The sequence below is a fragment of the Brassica napus genome, chromosome C4 (assembly GCF_020379485.1).
Source record: "Brassica napus cultivar Da-Ae chromosome C4, Da-Ae, whole genome shotgun sequence".
NCBI classification, from domain to species: Eukaryota; Viridiplantae; Streptophyta; class Magnoliopsida; order Brassicales; family Brassicaceae; genus Brassica; species Brassica napus.
Window position 1 is genome coordinate 27,003,751 of NC_063447.1, and position 16,826 is coordinate 27,020,576.

Below are 16,826 nucleotides of genomic sequence, written 5' to 3' on the forward strand. Positions count from 1 at the left end.
ATGAGATAAAAATGATAAACTGATAAGTTTGGTGTTTTTAAGTTTAAAGAGATTAGAGAAAGGTTGGAGAGTTTTAGAATGAGAAACATTACATTTTTGTTGCAGCCATTTGAGAGGAACAGAAATAATGTGTAAATTATCTTTATATAGCGAGACAAAAATTCTAATAATGTTAAATATTTTCCATTGATAGAACTTTCAAGTATGTTTTCTAATAGAATACTTCCTAGAAGACTTACTTGCGGAATTTACTATTCGCCCAGAAAACTTCCCGAATACATCCTAGAAGACTTACTTGCGAAAGTCTTATAGACCCTAAATTCATTTTCACCTGGAAGACTTCCGCGGGAAGTCTTCTAGTACATTATCTGCTGGAAGACTTAAATCACCTAAACCCTAAACTCAAAATAACAAACTAACTAAATACAAACACTTCATAAAACTTAAAATCAACTTTAAAAGTGTTTAATATACACAAAACTAAACACATATAAGTCAAAATTTTATATTTCGAAAAAACATTAAGCATCCAAAATCTAACCCTAAGAATACATACAATACTACAACATATGTTACCAAACTCTTAACCAAAGAATACCATAACACACTACATTCACTCATCTATGTTGAAAACAATTTAATTTTACTAGATCTTAATTTATATCATTTATAAATGTTTATAATTACATGATTTCAATTTTTTCCCCATCAAAATATTTTTATAAAATTTATAAATTATTTTTAAGATCTACTATATGAGAAGACTTCTTGGAAGTCTTCGGGAAGATTTACAAACCTCGAAGACTTACAGAACCTCAGAAGAATTTACATGGTTATATTCGTAAAAATGCATTCTGGTTTTGTGTTTGGTCATAAAGGGCCGGTTATAATTTCACTAGCCTTTTTGACTACTTTTGCATTTGATTCAAGTTTGAGTATACTTCTCGGGTTGAAATCAAGTTTTGAGTCATATTTGGCAAATTTACCGGTTAACAATAACCAATAATCATCTATATTATCAACAATTTAAATATTAGAAATAATGATACCAAAAAACTACAAATATATTGCTAATGAAAAATCATCAGTTAAATCATTAAATTTATTTATTAAAACTAATGACTAGAAACTAATATATAACAAGGAATTAGGTTAAACCCTTAAGACATAAGAGAAAATATACTATTAGTCTATTACTATATAACGTAGATAAATAAAATAATATATAATATACACTATGAACATATGGAATGTATCCTAAGTTCTAAGAATAGTGGATATATAGGAAAATAACAAATTTTATCTGCTAGAATAAACTATGTAGTTAAAATTTACTTATTAAACTTGGAATTCTCATGAGAAGGTGGGTTGAGGTGCATGGAGGATAACATGATACAAGGACTAATTACGTGCACACTGAAATTCCCAAAACTCTCCCCCGCTTTTCCCGGGTTTCCAAAGGCCCGTCGCTCCTTACTCGATAACTTAAAGCTGACCAGAGTCCTCGTTTACCCTACGTGCACTATTTAGCTCTGCCTACTCAGATCACGTTTTTATTTGTCTAGATTCAAGTCGGTTCAGTGAGGACGACCGCGAAAGTCACCGAATGGGCCTCGCTCTGGGTGACCCACCTGGAGAGAAGCCAATAAAAAAGAATGACTTATTTTCACCGCTAACACTTCGTTCCGAATCGGCAAGAGCAATCAGAGTTTAGGAAAGCATTCCCGTCAGGATCAACCACCACTCTCTTCACAGTCACCCTATTCATCTCTGCTTCAACATACAACGAACGCCCTCCCCCCCCCCCCCCCCCCCCCCCCGCAGTTTTCTCCATATAGTTATTTTAGTTTTCGTTATTTTGTAAATGCCAATTTGATTGATCGATAAATTTGAAATTTCATCGAAATAAAAGTTTACTTTTTTATTAAACTAATTGCTTCTTATATAGATGTTTATATTTATGTAATGATTTATATTTTAATAATTCTCAATTTAAATAATTCGATTTGAAATCAACATTAACTTTGACGTTAGAAAAAAAGAAGTGTATTAATATATTTCTAAAGGCCGAACCAGGTCGACGAACATTTGAGAGCTGAATATAGGTTTTGTGGACCTTTCTCAAAATTAACAATCTGAGCCATAATTCAAGGACAATTAGAGTGCAAGACTTTCTTGCTCGCAATACGTTAGTGCACTCGAAAAGTTAGTTTAAAACATGGAACAAAAAAATAATTGTTTAAGCTTATCGATATACAAATACATATGAACTACCGATGCTAGTAGCTAAGCAGATAGTAGATACAACTTTGCAATTGTAACTTCAAACATATTGCATCAAATGAGAGGACCTTTTTAGAAGAAAAAAACTTCTAACTTCAAGAGAGGATTTACAATGCCATAAAACAAATCTTATCCAATTTCAAAGGATTGTCTCTAGTACTGATTCAGAGTTACAGAAGCTGTTCTTGGAAGAATCTGAAGAAAAGTTTTTTTTGGCAGTGGGAAACTACGAGTAACCAATCATTTGGCCTAATCTCGTGAAGAGAGCTTGTTGTTCCTCTAAGGTAAGGTTCGTCAATATCTACAATAAAACAACATAATATGATTGAATTTGATTAGTTGCAAAAGAGAATCATCTAGCTCTGATAGAATCACAAAGTCTAGCTTTGTAAATGGAGAAGTTAAAGTACCTGGTCCAGGATTTTGTCAACGGAAACGCTTTGGGAGACTATAAATGACTGGAGATATATGTAAGCAAATACTGCCATTACCATCTGTGACAACAGAAAAAGATAAAAGTCTGTTTAGAGGAATCTATAACAAAACCCTAACTATCTCTTGGTTCTTGATCTCCACTAGTCCTTGGTCCCTCAGTGTAATGTTCTTTATCGACCATTTTACAGAGGAACAGTAGAAAATTTGTTACGGTTTCTGCCACTCTTTTTTTTGTGTTGTTCTTACCAAAATCAATTCTGCTACTAGAAGAATTAATCATAAACTCAATTCATAAGAGTTACCTGGCAGTCCATTCTATCCGTGATCCCACCGTGTCCTGGAATACTATCACCAAAGTCCTGCCATTACAGAAGCAAAGGTTTTTTTTTTTTAAGATGTGTATCGTAATTGAAGCTTAGCTCATATTTGGTGATGATGGTTACAGACCTTGATTTTGAATGCTCTTTTAAACCCGCTGGCGAAAAACCCACCAAAAGGTGCTATGATCGATGCGAACAAACCGAGGCATAACGCATGCCACTGAACAGGGAGGACCTCCATTTCCTTCCAAGGAAACTGCAAAAGTATAGTAACAAGTTGACAAAGCGTATGCAAAATTTCTTCAAAGCAATGTAACATTACACTAAAGCTTACCCATCCTGGAATCCACGCAGGTAAGGTAAAAGGTTCAGGCTTGAACAATGGATCCGCATCACATTGTAGCCAGCCAGTGGATAAATCCTGCAGAATGATCCACAGATTTACTATAAGCTCCCTCAAAGATCGTGTTCAAGATCAGCATCACTAACCTGTCTAGGGCATGTCAGCCATGGGAAACGACCCATAATATTAGCAAGCTGAAACATAGCGAATGCATAACATTTTCAGGCAGAGGGTGGGTGAAAAATTTAATGAAATGACGTAGGCATTCTAAATGGGTTGAACTGGTGCTAGAAGTAACAAATACTCACAAAAAATGCAGAGATGATAGTTGTGACAGAGGCTCCGATGAATCCTTCCCATGTTTTCTTCGGAGATAGCTTAATTAAGGGCGTTCTTCCAAAGAAGAAACCGAAAATGTAAGCGAAGATGTCGTTGATTATAATTAAGGATGCTGGAAGAAGAAACCTGCAGTTAAAGCCACCAAAAGAAAAAAAACATACTAAGACGATCGCATTTCGACAAAGAACAAAAGTAACAGACATAGGAAAACAGAGGGGGAACTATGTGCAAGTGATGAAGCAAGGTGGTCGAGATATTTTAAGCATAGTCGCTCATCATATTTGGTGATAAATAAAGGAAATGAGTGGCTTTTCAGCAAATAGACTGAAAAGCATAAGATTTCAAGTTCACAAATGTACCAGAAGATTCCTTCAAAAATGTTGGCAACAGTGAAGGAGGACTGAGTAAAGACGACAATCAAAATCATGTGGGTCCATGCATATTGGCCAAACTGGTACTTGTACATCTTCTTCTTTAGTGTCAGAATGAACCACATGAAACCTGCAATGTATTCAATTCAAGTATCAGATGAAAGCAAAGGATCATGACCCATTTTCGCCTATGATTAAAAAGCAAATTCCAGAAAAAGGACAATAAAAGGGTGAAGGAAGAGAGTAACCTATAATATACAAGAAGTAACAGATAGCCATATGGTATTTGATTAGGCCGCTGACAAGCCGGTATAGGAACTGGTCAGCAGTGACAGTATTAGCTAACCGTTGACTAAGGATCCGGCCATACACGAAGAGCATGGCGGTGAAAAAGAAATGCCTGCAGGAAAACGAACAAAGCAAGACGAATTTATACAGCGATTGAGCCAATAGTCTATAGAAAGGTGTTGACTTTTTTTTTTATTATTACCAATTGAGGTGTTTGATACCAGGGAGACATTTATCCTCAGGTGCTTTCCTGAGGAGATTAAAGAGCTCTTTGGCCATGAAGATCTGGATGACAAGCACCATGGCAGTGATATAGAGATGGCCCATGTAGACAACCATGACGAACCCACCAATCATCCATATTGTAGAATACGTCCGGACCATGAAAGATTTGTACTTGTTTTGATCATTGACAAGGAGAGGGCTTGGGTTCCCATCAAGAACAGCCTCGGTAGTAGAGGAGCGTTTTCGATGCCTAAGCCGCGTTGAAGGGGAGCTAGTGACGTTACTCTCCTCTTCCATAGGGGCTTTTTTTTTTTATGACTGGAATCAAGAGGAGAACATCTGTGTCCAACAACTTACACATCAGGTTCCTACTATAAACTAAGTGATTTTGATTCGACTAAAAACCCTAATTTGTTAATATATGAAGGCGACTGCGGATTTAGCATACAAGCCCATGGGTTCGATTCGATTCCGTCAAAGAGAGGATTTAATTGGCTATTATTATTCATCAGCTAAACAATATACTTAGTAATATTATTCAGAAATTAATTCAAAATAGAGTGAAGTGACGAATTCGAATTCGAATTTAAAGTTTTAATTATGTTCGAGCATACCTGTTTTGAATCAAAAGGAATAGCTTTGGTTTTGAAGCGAAGATCGGAAGAAGAACACACAGAGCGACGAGAACGAAGAGATTTGCAGAAAGACCAAAGGCAATATTATTGTGGAGAGAATAAAAGTAAATCAAAGCAAAGCCGAGTAGAAAGTATCAGCAAGGAGAGTTATTTCCCTTTCTCTGGAATAGAGAGACGAGAGAGAGCACAAGGCTTTTTTTTCTTTTCTTTTTAAAAAAAAAAACATTTTTTCACGTGACACAAAGATTATATTTTTCTTTTGTTCCTCAATTGGTATTTTTGGTAAGAGAATTTTAACCGAAACGTCTAGAGAGACAGAGCATGACGGACGCGAGCGGCAATTCTAGGGTTTCGACTTCAGATGAGATGATCAGGACGCGAGCATGACGGACGTGGGGGAGAAAGCAAACCCACCAGGAGACCCGCCAGATAAGGGGACTTCATGGGCTTCGAAGGCAGCGAATACGGCCGAGGGGGGCATGCCGGTTCTGGAGGTTTTGATTGAGGATTTGTTTGTGTCGAATAGACTCCGCGTAGAGTTCCCGAATGCTGAAGATGGAGAACCATCAATCACGATTGAGAACGAGGTTATGGAAGAAGTGCATGATTGTTAGGGTTTTGGGGAGAAACGTTGCGATCTCTTCCTTGAACAGGAAGTTACGTGAACTATGGAACCCGAAGGGAACAATGTATGTGATGGATCTACCTCGACAGTTTTTTATGGTTCGCTTTGAAAAGGAGGAGGAATATCTGGCAGCATTGGCAGGAGGACCATGGAGAGCTTTTGGTAGTTATCTCATGGTACGTGCTTGGTCTCCAGAGTTTGATCCATTAAAAGATGACATTGTTACAACACCGGTTTGGATCAGATTAACAAATATTCCAGTGAACTTCTATCATCGATCGATTCTCATGGGAATTGCCAAGGGTTTAGGTAAGCCAATCCGTGTGGATCCGACTACGTTGAACTTTGAAAGAGCTCGGTTTGCGAGAATTTGTGTTGAGGTTAATCTAGCAAAACCTTTGAAGGGGACGGTCCTAATCAACGGCGAGAGATACTTCGTTGCTTATGAGGGGCTATCTGAAATCTGTTCGAAATGTGGGGTCTATGGGCACTTGGTGCATGGATGTCTAAGAACGATTGCGGAACGAGTGGCTAGTTCAATGACACTGACGGAGGTGTCAGCACAAGTTGAACAAACGGCCGCACAAGTCTCACTAGCGCAGGATGATGGCTTTACTCAAGCACGAGGATCGAGAAGAGGAGCACCGTCGTTGCCTCGGTCAATGACTGGTATGACAAAAATAAATTCTAATGGGGAGACTAACCGGTACCACCGAGAGACGCAAGGAACTGAGAAGATTGTGTTATCGAACAAGTATGGAAGTCTTGATACAGACAGAAACCCGGGGGGATTAAGAGATGATATTAGCCCTGGTGAGGAGAATAAGGAGAACCAGGATATGAATATCAGGGATACTAAGGGTAAGGGAGTCTTGCAAGAGAAGAGAAGCATTATTTTTGGCGGGAATACAAGTGCACCATCCAATTCGAAGGGGGAGACTAAAGAGAGATGGATGGGTAATAAAAAAGTAATGGAGGGAGTAAGAGGAAAGTCGAAGAAAGTAAATAACAGACCGGTTAGTGGTTTGGTCTTTGGGCCAACCAAGGGAGAGATAAGCTTATCAGAGTCTGGGAAAAGACTGAGAGTAGAGAACAGCAATGTAGGGAGACCTGGTGGAGCATTCAGAGATAGCGTGGAGAAAGTTAAGGCTGTGCCTAAGCATCTTCAGCTGTGTGATGAGGAATTGGAGAATCCGATGGAGAGTAGTATCAGCGAGACATAGCAGAGAGGAGCTGATATACATACGAACCTGCAGGGAGATGGGAGAGTGTTATCTCTCGCATAACATGGTGCCCCGGGAATTCAATCAGATACTGTTATATTAATGATGATGAATTGTTTATTCTGGAATTGCCGGGGGGCAAATAAACCCAATTTCAGACGTTCTATTCGGTATATTTTGAAGAAGTTTAAAACGGATTTTCTCGCTTTGTTCGAGACTCATGCTGGCGGGACAAAGCAATGAAAATCTGTCAGAGTTTGGGGTTTGATAACTCCTTTCGGGTGGATGTTATTGCACTACAAGAAAACAACTCAATTGCAATAATGATATATTGTTGCAATATGCTCATATATTGTTGCAAATATAAAATTGCAATAAAATTGTGACAATTTTTAACTTCTTGCTGTTTGAATGTTGCAAATTCATGTTTGTTGCATATACGTAGCAAAATTAGCGAGAAATTGAAATGTTGCTATATATGTCATATTATTGCAACAATTTTTTATAGCAATTTTGTTGTATATTTACAACATATTTTGTAACCATAAATGGTGGCAAGTCATTGCTACGTCAAATATATAGCAAACAACATTGCAAATTTGCAATTATTGTTTTCTGAAATTTAATAATATTAATGCAACAAAATATATAGAAAAATATTTGGTACAATTTTAACGTTGCAATTAAAATTGTTACAAAATTTGCTATATATAAGATGTAGTAAATGTTGTTGCAAATTTTTCTATAATTACTTTTAAATAATACATTTGTTGCCAATATTTTTTGACAATAAAATTAGTAGATATGCATAGATTAATTGTTTTTTTTATAAGCAATATTCGATGTGTTATTTATTTTTTATGATTTATATATTTTATAATAAACAAAAGTCAAACACCAATTTTATTAAATAAACTAAAATATTAAAAAAAAAATCAACAATGCATTAATAGAGAAAAACCAGCAATAATTTAAAACTAGAAAAAACTAATAAAACCTTCGAATAACAAAAGCAACCAATTTAAACTTGGTTGTTGACACCTTGGATAGAATAGCTGGACAAAGGATGGCAATCATTTTCTCCAAGCCTTCAAGTTTGCTCAACCTTTCATTGATATCTTCATTTTCTTGAGAAATGTCTTGTACATTTTTCTTCAACTCATCATTTTCTAAGTGGCTTCAATGGTGACTGGCATTTTAGCATTGAGTGAAACCTCACTAAGAAGAGCTCCAAGACCAAACACACGACCTTGTGTTGAATCAACCAACTGTAGAATATAATATATGTAAGACAAAAGAAATCTATGAAGAAATCTAGGAAAATAAAAAGATTTTTAGAACTATTGCATTACCTTCAAATACATTTGATTCTTCTTCTCAGAAGTTAGCTCTTCTGTGACTAGGACATCATCTTCAAGCATATGATCAGCTACATTTTTTTCAAATCTTTCACTAATTAGCCTTGCCCTTTCATCCACAAATGACCCGTCTGATTTCTTGTGTGTCTCACAAAGAACATCAATGTAAGATGCATCTCCGTTCTTTTCTTTCTACAAAGGAGAAGTGTTACAAAATAATATTTAAAGTAGTACATATGAAAACAAGTCTTACCAATATATCGGCAACCCTAGCATATGAACGTGAGCCAGATCGGTGTTTATGAGGTCCCAGCCCGCTCGATCTGACATTCGACTCTTAGACGCTTTTTTACTTTTTTTCCTTAGCTTTATCTGTTCCCCAGTAGGCAACCAAGTCTTTGTAGTAATCATCAAGGATCCAATATGGCTGCTTATCTCTTTCTTTTACTCGGCTGATCATATTGATCAGTTTAGTCTCAGCACATTTGCAAAACATCTTACGCACCTCGGATTCAATCAAGTGATTCCAAAAGAATTTGCTCTGGTATTTAAAAAAAAAGTAAGAGCGCTATACATAAAACTTAAGCGATATAGCATAAGTATTTCTATTCCAGTGGAAACATCTAAACAAGATTTTTTTTATTTTTTTGTATATGTAATTTTTTGTGATATACCTTGAATGTGAACCACCATCGCTCTTTCACATGTTGCGGTGTAGTTGACCAGTTTCGATACGGGCCAGGAAAATCAGATCGGATGATTGTTCTTATCTCATTAGTGATTACGGAATCACATTTGAACCTAGAAAAGGAAAATAAAAATATAACGCAACTAAAACAATAACATGAGGTTCATATATATAAAATATATATATATATATATATGTTTCTTTTTACCACAATGATCCATTCACTCTGGAAGGATTAAGAACACCTAAGACATTCATAGGTTGGTCTGCTCCATGATTTTCACCCTCATTTGCCATCTGGAGATGAGTTGCTTTCAAAGAACTGCGATGCAGAAGTTTACTAGTTTACTGGATTGTTAAAAACACCGTATAGGCTGTATATATATATATATATACATATGAAAACAACAAAATCTAAACCTCCTGATATTGGTATATCCATATCTTTTTAGCATAATATTCTCTAAACAAACTAAAGTGAAGCGGAAAATGAAATATAAGGAGGGAACAACATTTGACTAAAAAGTAAATATATTCGTAGTTACAAGCTCATTTCTTGTGAACTATTTAATAAATTTTCAAATAAAACACAAAAGTATAGAAATTTTAATATGAAACTAGAATAACTTACGTGTGGGTTCCATGAGAAAGCTGAATAAGAGCCATATATAATGTTCAAAAGGCAGTAGGCAGTAGCTGATGTAAAGTTCCAACAGTAGATGATGATCACTACAAAACACAAAACAGAACAAGTAAACAACATCAACACATAACAATGTATCTTTAAACCGGACTCGTCACATGTCATTACAATCTTGACTTCCAAACTACAACAACACTAAGCAACCCGAAAATACAATCTTGAGTTCTAGACTTCCAAGCAACAAAATAAGACAGAAATAACAAGTCACGCCCAATCCAGCGATAACTATGTATTTATTTCGTTAAAACAACCAAAACTGAATTTACCATTGCAAAGTTCAAACCGTTAAAACAATTAAACAAAGTCATCTACTGAAAATCAGTCAAAACAGAGCTACATGCTTGAAAAGAGAATAAAAAACTATAAGAAAACCAGTAAACGCAGTCACTCTCAAGCAACAACAAGAAACTATATTTTTGGCAGTAGTAGAAAGAAAATATAACCATGACACGACAGAAAAGAGTCAGGACCACATGTCTGTTCCATACACAACCATGAAACGACAGAAAAGAGTTAGCCAAGAGTAGAAGTTGAGGAGTTCACCAATAGAAAAGAGTTACCTCTGTACATGCATGTCGTCCTCATATGTAAACAGTAGAAGCCCGAGGAGGAAGAAGAGAAGAAGAACCCATCGCCCATGCTTGGATGTGTTGTCGGTTCAGCTTCTCTGCTGCAGATCGAAGACCAGGGAAAGTCCGAGAGCACCATCCAAGCTTGAACTGCTATCACCGGAGCTCCATCTGTTGCGGCTGTGAAGATCGCCTCCGAATAGCCATCGCCACTCTCTATCTCTTTTTTTTCAGGTGAAGAAACAAAGGAAAGCATATAGTCACGGGTCCTCACTGTTCTGTATGAAATATCATGCCAGATCCCGTGATAAGCCCAATTGTTGACCAGATTCGCAGAGCCAAGGAACCACGAGTATAACACTCTGTTTTTCATACTTTGCTAAATAGGCAATAAATTAATATATAAACGAGAGAAAGATAGGTCGATGAATTTAGAAATAAATTTAAAAATGCTAAAATAGAGACAGTTTAAACAATAAAAGGAAGAATGAGCTGGTAAGTGTTTCAAAAGAAAAAAAAGAGCTGGTAATAATCCAGATGTCAATGTAAGAAAACTAAAGAATAAAAAGAGGATTTGGCATCTCTTGGTCGCAGTTTCACGTCTCAGAAGTCAGAAAAAATATGTAAATGATTTTTTTTGTCTAATTTCTTTTCTTATTTTGAATAGGAATAAGTAAATTATACCATATTAGACGAAAACAAAATAAAATTCATAAAATAAACTATTAACAAAATCTCAAGCATCTGAAACTTAAAAAATATAGTCTACATGATTAAATATACAATATAAATATATATTATATAGTTTTCTATTTAATATACGAAAACTATTAATCTTATTTATAAAAATATATAATAAAAAATATGATCCCTGTCACATATTTTGCCACGTATTTTTATATATTTTCTTTTTGCAAATTAGCAATGATTCAAAACGTTGAATGTTTCTTGCAAAATTTGCAAGATATTTGTTTATGTTGCAAAAGGTTGCAATTTAGTAACAAAAATATGCAACGTTTGTTATAGTTGTTATTTTGCAATAAATTTGCAATGGAACTGTAACAAATATTCATTATTGCAAAAATATTGCAATAATCATAACAAATTATCAACGAAAATGGACGTCGCAATTTTTCCGTTGCAATAGAGCTATTTTCTTGTAGTGTTGGTCAAAGTGGGGGAATTTGGCTTTTGTGGAGAGATCAAGCAGGGGTTATCACGGTTGTGGAATCTTCGGATCAGTTTGTTCACGTGAAGGTGGTGGTTGGAATGGATACCATACATCTCATTGCTGTCTATGCGGCTCCTACGGTTAGCCATAGGAGTGGTCTTTGGGGGCAGTTGAAACGAGTGCTCTAGAATATTGATGAACCGGTTATGTTGGGTGGGGATTTTAATACTATTGTGAGGTTGGATGAGCGAACTGGAGGTAACGATAGACTTTCACCGGATTCACTAGCGTTTGGGGACTGGATCAATGAACTAGCATTGGTGGATATGGGATTCAAAGGGAATAAGTTTACTTGGAGAAGAGGTAAAAAAAAGCGTAATTTTGTGGCGAAGTGTATTGATAGAGTTTTGTTCATTGCACAGACGCGAGTGAGATGGCAGGAGGCAGTGGTCTCGCACCTCCCCTTCCTAGCGTCAAATCATGCACCAGTTTATGTTCAATTGGAGCCGGAACAGAGAGGAAATCCAAGAAGGAGACCGTTTAGGTTTGAAGCTGCATGGCTAAAACATGATGGTTTCAAGGAGCTACTCTTTAACGTCTTGGAATCGGGAGTTGAGTACCCCTGAGGCACTGGTAGCTCTCAAAGTAAAGCTTAAGAAATGGAATAAAGAAATCTTCGGTGATGTGCGAAAACGAAAGGAGAAATTACTAGGGGATATCAAAGAAGTCCAAGAGGAGTTGGAAAGAAATCTAAATGACGATCTGCTGGTAAGGGAAGCAACATTACAAAAGGAGTTTGATGTTGTTCTTGAACAGGAGGAGGTGCTATGGTATCAGAAATCGCAAGAAAAATGGATAGTACTTGGAGATAGGAACACGAATTACTACCATACGAGTACTATTGTGCGGAGGAAGAGAAATAAAATTGAGATGCTAAAAGATGATGATGGGCGTTGGATTGATCAGTCAGAAGAGTTGGAGAGACTAGCAATCAATTATTATAACAGACTTTACTCGACGGAGGATATATCCCTAGACACAGAAAAGTTACCTCAGCAAGGTTTCACCGTGCCTACATGGGATGAGTTGGAGAGTTTAAACAAACCCTTCTCAGGAGTGGACATGGATTCAGCGGTTCGATCGATGGGCAAATATAAGGCTCCAGGGCTAGATGGGTTTCAACAGGTCTTTTACCAAGAATCATGGGATGTGGTGGGGGAATCAGTGACTCGATGTGGACTGAGTTTCTTTGAATCTGGAGTCCTAACGGAGGGCATGAATGATGCAATGGTGGTTCTTATACCAAAAGTTTTTAAGCCAGAAAAGATTATGCAGTTTCGTCCCATTAGCTTATGTAATGTTCTGTTCAAGACAATAACAAAGGCGATGGTGTTGAGATTAAAGAAACTAATGCCGAAGCTAATAGGCCCAGCACAAGCCAGCTTAATTCCGGGCAGACTTAGTACTGATAATATTGTTGTGGTTCAGGAAGCGGTCCATTCAATGAGGAGGAAGAAAGGACGGAAAGGCTGGATGTTACTTAAGTTGGATCTTGAAAAAGCCTCCGATCGCATCAGGTGGGATTTTTTAGAAGACACCCTCTATGCCGCGAAACTACCACACATATGGATTAAATGGATTATGGAGTGTGTTACGAACCCCGAAATGAGTCTACTATGGAATGGGGAAAGAACAGAAGCGTTTACGCCCTAGCGGGGCCTGAGACAGGGTGACCCATTGTCCCCGTACCTGTTTGTGCTATGCATGGAGAGATTGTGCCACCAGATCGAATTCTCTGTTGCAAATAAGGAATGGAAACCAATCAGGTTATCTAGAGGCGGACCGTCCTTATCACACGTCTGTTTTGCAGACGATCTGATCTTGTTTGCTGAAGCCTCATTATCGCAGATTCGAGTTGTGTGTAAGGTTTTGGAGAGATTCTGTGAAGCCTCTGGCCAGAAGATTAGTTTGGCGAAATCTCTAATTTTCTTCTCTGATAATGTTCATCGAGACCTAGCTACCTCGACAAGCAAGTGGCATTAAAGGTACAAAAGAGTTGGGAAAGTATCTGGGAATGCCTGTTCTACAGAAGAGAATTAACAAAGAGACGTTTGGGGAAGTGATTGAGAATGTTTCATCTAAACTGGCTGGGTGGAAGAGGAGATTCTTGAGTATGGCGGGTAGGATAACTCTTACTAAATCTGTCCTGGCATCAATTCTGGTTCGTACAATGAGTTCTATAGCTCTTCATGCGTCGACTTTGGAATAACTTGATAGAATCGCTAGGTCCTTTATCTGGGGGAGTGGTGAAGGAAACAGAAAAAAACATATGGTGGCTTGGGAGAGACTATGCAAACCAAAGAGAGAAGGTGGGCTTGGTATAAGGTCAGCTAAAGAAATGAATAATGCTCTATTAGCTAAACTTGGATGGAGATTGCTTAACACACGAGATGGATTATGGGTACAAATCCTGCGTAAAAAGTTCCGGGTGGGTGAGATATATGAACCATCATAGTTGGTAGTTAAGGGAAATTGGTCATCGACTTGGAGAAGTTTGGTGTTGGGGATTCGAGAGGTTGTTGTTCTAGGTGCTTCTTGGATGCTAGGAGATGGTCACCAAGTCTGGTTTTGGAAAGATAATTGGCTGTTGAATGAACCCTTACACGGTTTAAGTAGTGTGTTGATACCGGAGGTTATATTGGAGGCAACAGCCCGTGATCTATGGCAACAGGGAGTTGGTTGGTCACTACAACGAATTGAACCGTATATATCGACACAGAACCGGCTATGGCTTGCCTCTGTCGTGATTGATGAAGTTACTGGAGCTAGAGATAGAATGTCGTGGGGAGAAAGTAAAGATGGACTCTTCTCTGTGAAATCAGCGTATGCCCTTTTAACAAAGGATGAGTTACCGAGACCGAACATGGAAGCTTTATATGGTCGGGTGTGGCGTGTTATGGCACCAGAACGAGTTAGGGTCTTCTTATGGTTGGTCTCACACCAAGTGATCATGACTAATATGGAGCGGAAGCGTAGACATATGAGTGATACTGGCATGTGTCCGTTATGTCGTAACGGTGATGAGACTATTCTTCATGTTCTTTGAGACTGCCAGGCAGCTATTGGAATATGGAGGAGACTTCTGGCACCAAGCAGACAACAACGGTTCTTCAACCAACCACTCTTACAATGGCTATATGAAAATTTAGCGAAGGATACATCGGTTAATGGAGAACAATGGCCTACGCTTTTCGCTTTGACTGTGTGGTGGTGCTGGAAGTGAAGATGTGGTTATGTGTTAGGTGAAACAGGGAAGTGTAGAGACAGAGTTCAGTTTGTTAAGGATAAGACTCAGGAGTTGATACTGGCGAATAACAAACTGAGGCAGTACTCGGCTATTGGGGCACGAGTGGAGAGGCAAATCACATGGCTAAGACCAATGTCTGGATGGTGCAAATTAAACACTGATGGAGCTTCTAAAGGAAATCCTGGACTGGCGGTAGCAGGTGGGGTGATGCGGGATGAATATGGAGGGTGGAAAGGGGGCTTTGCTGTCAATATTGGCATTTGTTCGGCCCCCTTAGCGGAGTTGTAGGGTGTTTATTACGGTCTGTGCATAGCATGGGACAGTGGTATTCGAAGGCTAGAATTGGAGGTGGATTCTGAGAGTGTGGTGGGTTTTCTTAAGACAGAGATTCATGATGCTCATCCCTTGTCGTTCCTAGTACGTTTGTGCTATGGCTTCATATCGATAGACTGGATAGTCAAAATATCTAATGTGTATAGGGAGGCTAATCATCTAGCTGATGGATTGGCTAACTATGCATTTTCTTTTACCATTTGGTTTACATTATTTTGAGTTAGTTCCGGAGCATGTTGCTTCTATGCTGTCAGACGATTTTCATGGGATAGCTAGACCTCGGCAGATTTGCTTGTAGTATTTTTGAAGTTTCTTAATAATAAGTAGGAGACTATTGTCCCTTGCATCCTACCAAAAAAAAAAAAATTGGTATTTTTAGTTTTGTTTTGGTCACACTTCTGAAAATTCTATTTGTTGATATTATTTTGGCTTTTTCTAACACCATTTCTATGATTATTCTACATTGTAATAAACATATATATTATTTTAATCTATAAACATAAAACAATATCTCAAAGTAGCATCTATAATAATAAAGTTGAGTATCATCTCTTTTCATGCTGTCACCTCATCATTTTGCATAGGGCAATTTGTGACACCTGACAAGTTTTGTTTATCTTCGGCTCTTACCTTCATCGTTTCATCTACCCTAAAATATCACCACCTCTGTGCATCCCCCATTGAAACGACTTTTCAATGTAATTACTCTTCGTATTTATCTTCTTCCATCATGCAGTTTAACACAAGAGAATACTTCTTAAGAAAATGAGGATTCATTTTGAAGAAATAAATGATCTCGCAACAAATGACATTGAAGGGATCGTGGCAGCGGGCTGATGATGGTTTAAGAAAATGAGGATTCATTTTGAAGAAATAAATGATCTCGCAACAAATGACATTGAAGGGATCGTGGCAGCGGGCTCATGATGGTTTCGACCTAATCCTTAGGTGTCAGGAGTTCCGTGATAGAGAACACGGAGAGATTTGTAGATATAATTGTGATTGAGATGAGAAGATGATGCATGCGAGGAAGACGAAGTAATCATGGAAGAGAGAAGGGGGAGCTAAAAAAGAAGGAGGAGCTAGCTTCTCGCTGTTAAACAGGTTAATTAACTAGAAAATCTGTAATACTTCCCTCCAATTTGGTATTGGTTTTCCCTTCCTCCGTGAACTCGAGTCCTCTTATAATTTTTTGGTAATCAATAGACTCTCCAAGCTGATTCGTTTTAAATCTGTAGTAAAACCCAACATCTTAATCATTTTATGACTCACATAATTCTACTTTATTCTTTGGAGTTCACTCTAATGATTGTGGTAGTTGTTGATTTGACTTGATTTTAGTTGTTCTTCCCAGGTTCTGATTGCATCCAATTGAGCAGTGAAGAAAAAAAAAACCATGTATTCTAATAAATGACATGTTTCTTTCTTAGTATTGTGCTACTACGGCTTCTCTTTCATCACATGAACTTAGTTTTTTATTTGTCTACAGTAAGCTGATTGATTCATAACTTTCCTACTTTGGTTAAAAAGGATCATATTCAGGAGCTCTAGGAAGTGAAGCTTTACAAGAATCACCTTTTCTCACCCATATTGTCTCTTTCGAAGAAGTT

General features: G+C 37.6%; 3 protein-coding genes across 3 annotated transcripts; 1 reads left to right on the top strand and 2 right to left on the bottom strand.

Annotated features, from left to right (window-relative positions):
• Positions 1 to 2,219: 2,219 nt before the first annotated feature.
• Positions 2,220 to 5,460, bottom strand: LOC106390996 (phosphatidate cytidylyltransferase 1-like). Its single transcript, XM_048753782.1, has 11 exons — positions 5,219 to 5,460; positions 4,582 to 4,943; positions 4,340 to 4,491; positions 4,080 to 4,221; positions 3,690 to 3,846; positions 3,528 to 3,575; positions 3,373 to 3,459; positions 3,166 to 3,294; positions 3,021 to 3,077; positions 2,694 to 2,777; positions 2,220 to 2,584 (listed from the first exon to the last, which is right to left on the bottom strand). The coding sequence occupies exons 2-11, from the start codon at positions 4,899 to 4,901 to the stop codon at positions 2,510 to 2,512; spliced, it is 1,251 nt and encodes a 416-aa protein (XP_048609739.1). The 5' UTR covers positions 4,902 to 4,943; positions 5,219 to 5,460; the 3' UTR covers positions 2,220 to 2,509.
• A 466-nt stretch (positions 5,461 to 5,926) lies between these two features.
• LOC106393860 lies at positions 5,927 to 7,087 on the top strand. The gene has a single exon (XM_013834513.2). The coding sequence runs from the start codon at positions 5,927 to 5,929 to the stop codon at positions 7,085 to 7,087; it is 1,161 nt and encodes a 386-aa protein (XP_013689967.2).
• An 888-nt stretch (positions 7,088 to 7,975) lies between these two features.
• LOC106376878 lies at positions 7,976 to 11,002 on the bottom strand. Its single transcript, XM_048753783.1, has 6 exons — positions 10,397 to 11,002; positions 9,765 to 9,862; positions 9,342 to 9,455; positions 9,120 to 9,246; positions 8,440 to 8,986; positions 7,976 to 8,355 (listed from the first exon to the last, which is right to left on the bottom strand). The coding sequence occupies exons 2-5, from the start codon at positions 9,797 to 9,799 to the stop codon at positions 8,795 to 8,797; spliced, it is 468 nt and encodes a 155-aa protein (XP_048609740.1). The 5' UTR covers positions 9,800 to 9,862; positions 10,397 to 11,002; the 3' UTR covers positions 7,976 to 8,355; positions 8,440 to 8,794.
• Positions 11,003 to 16,826: the final 5,824 nt, after the last annotated feature.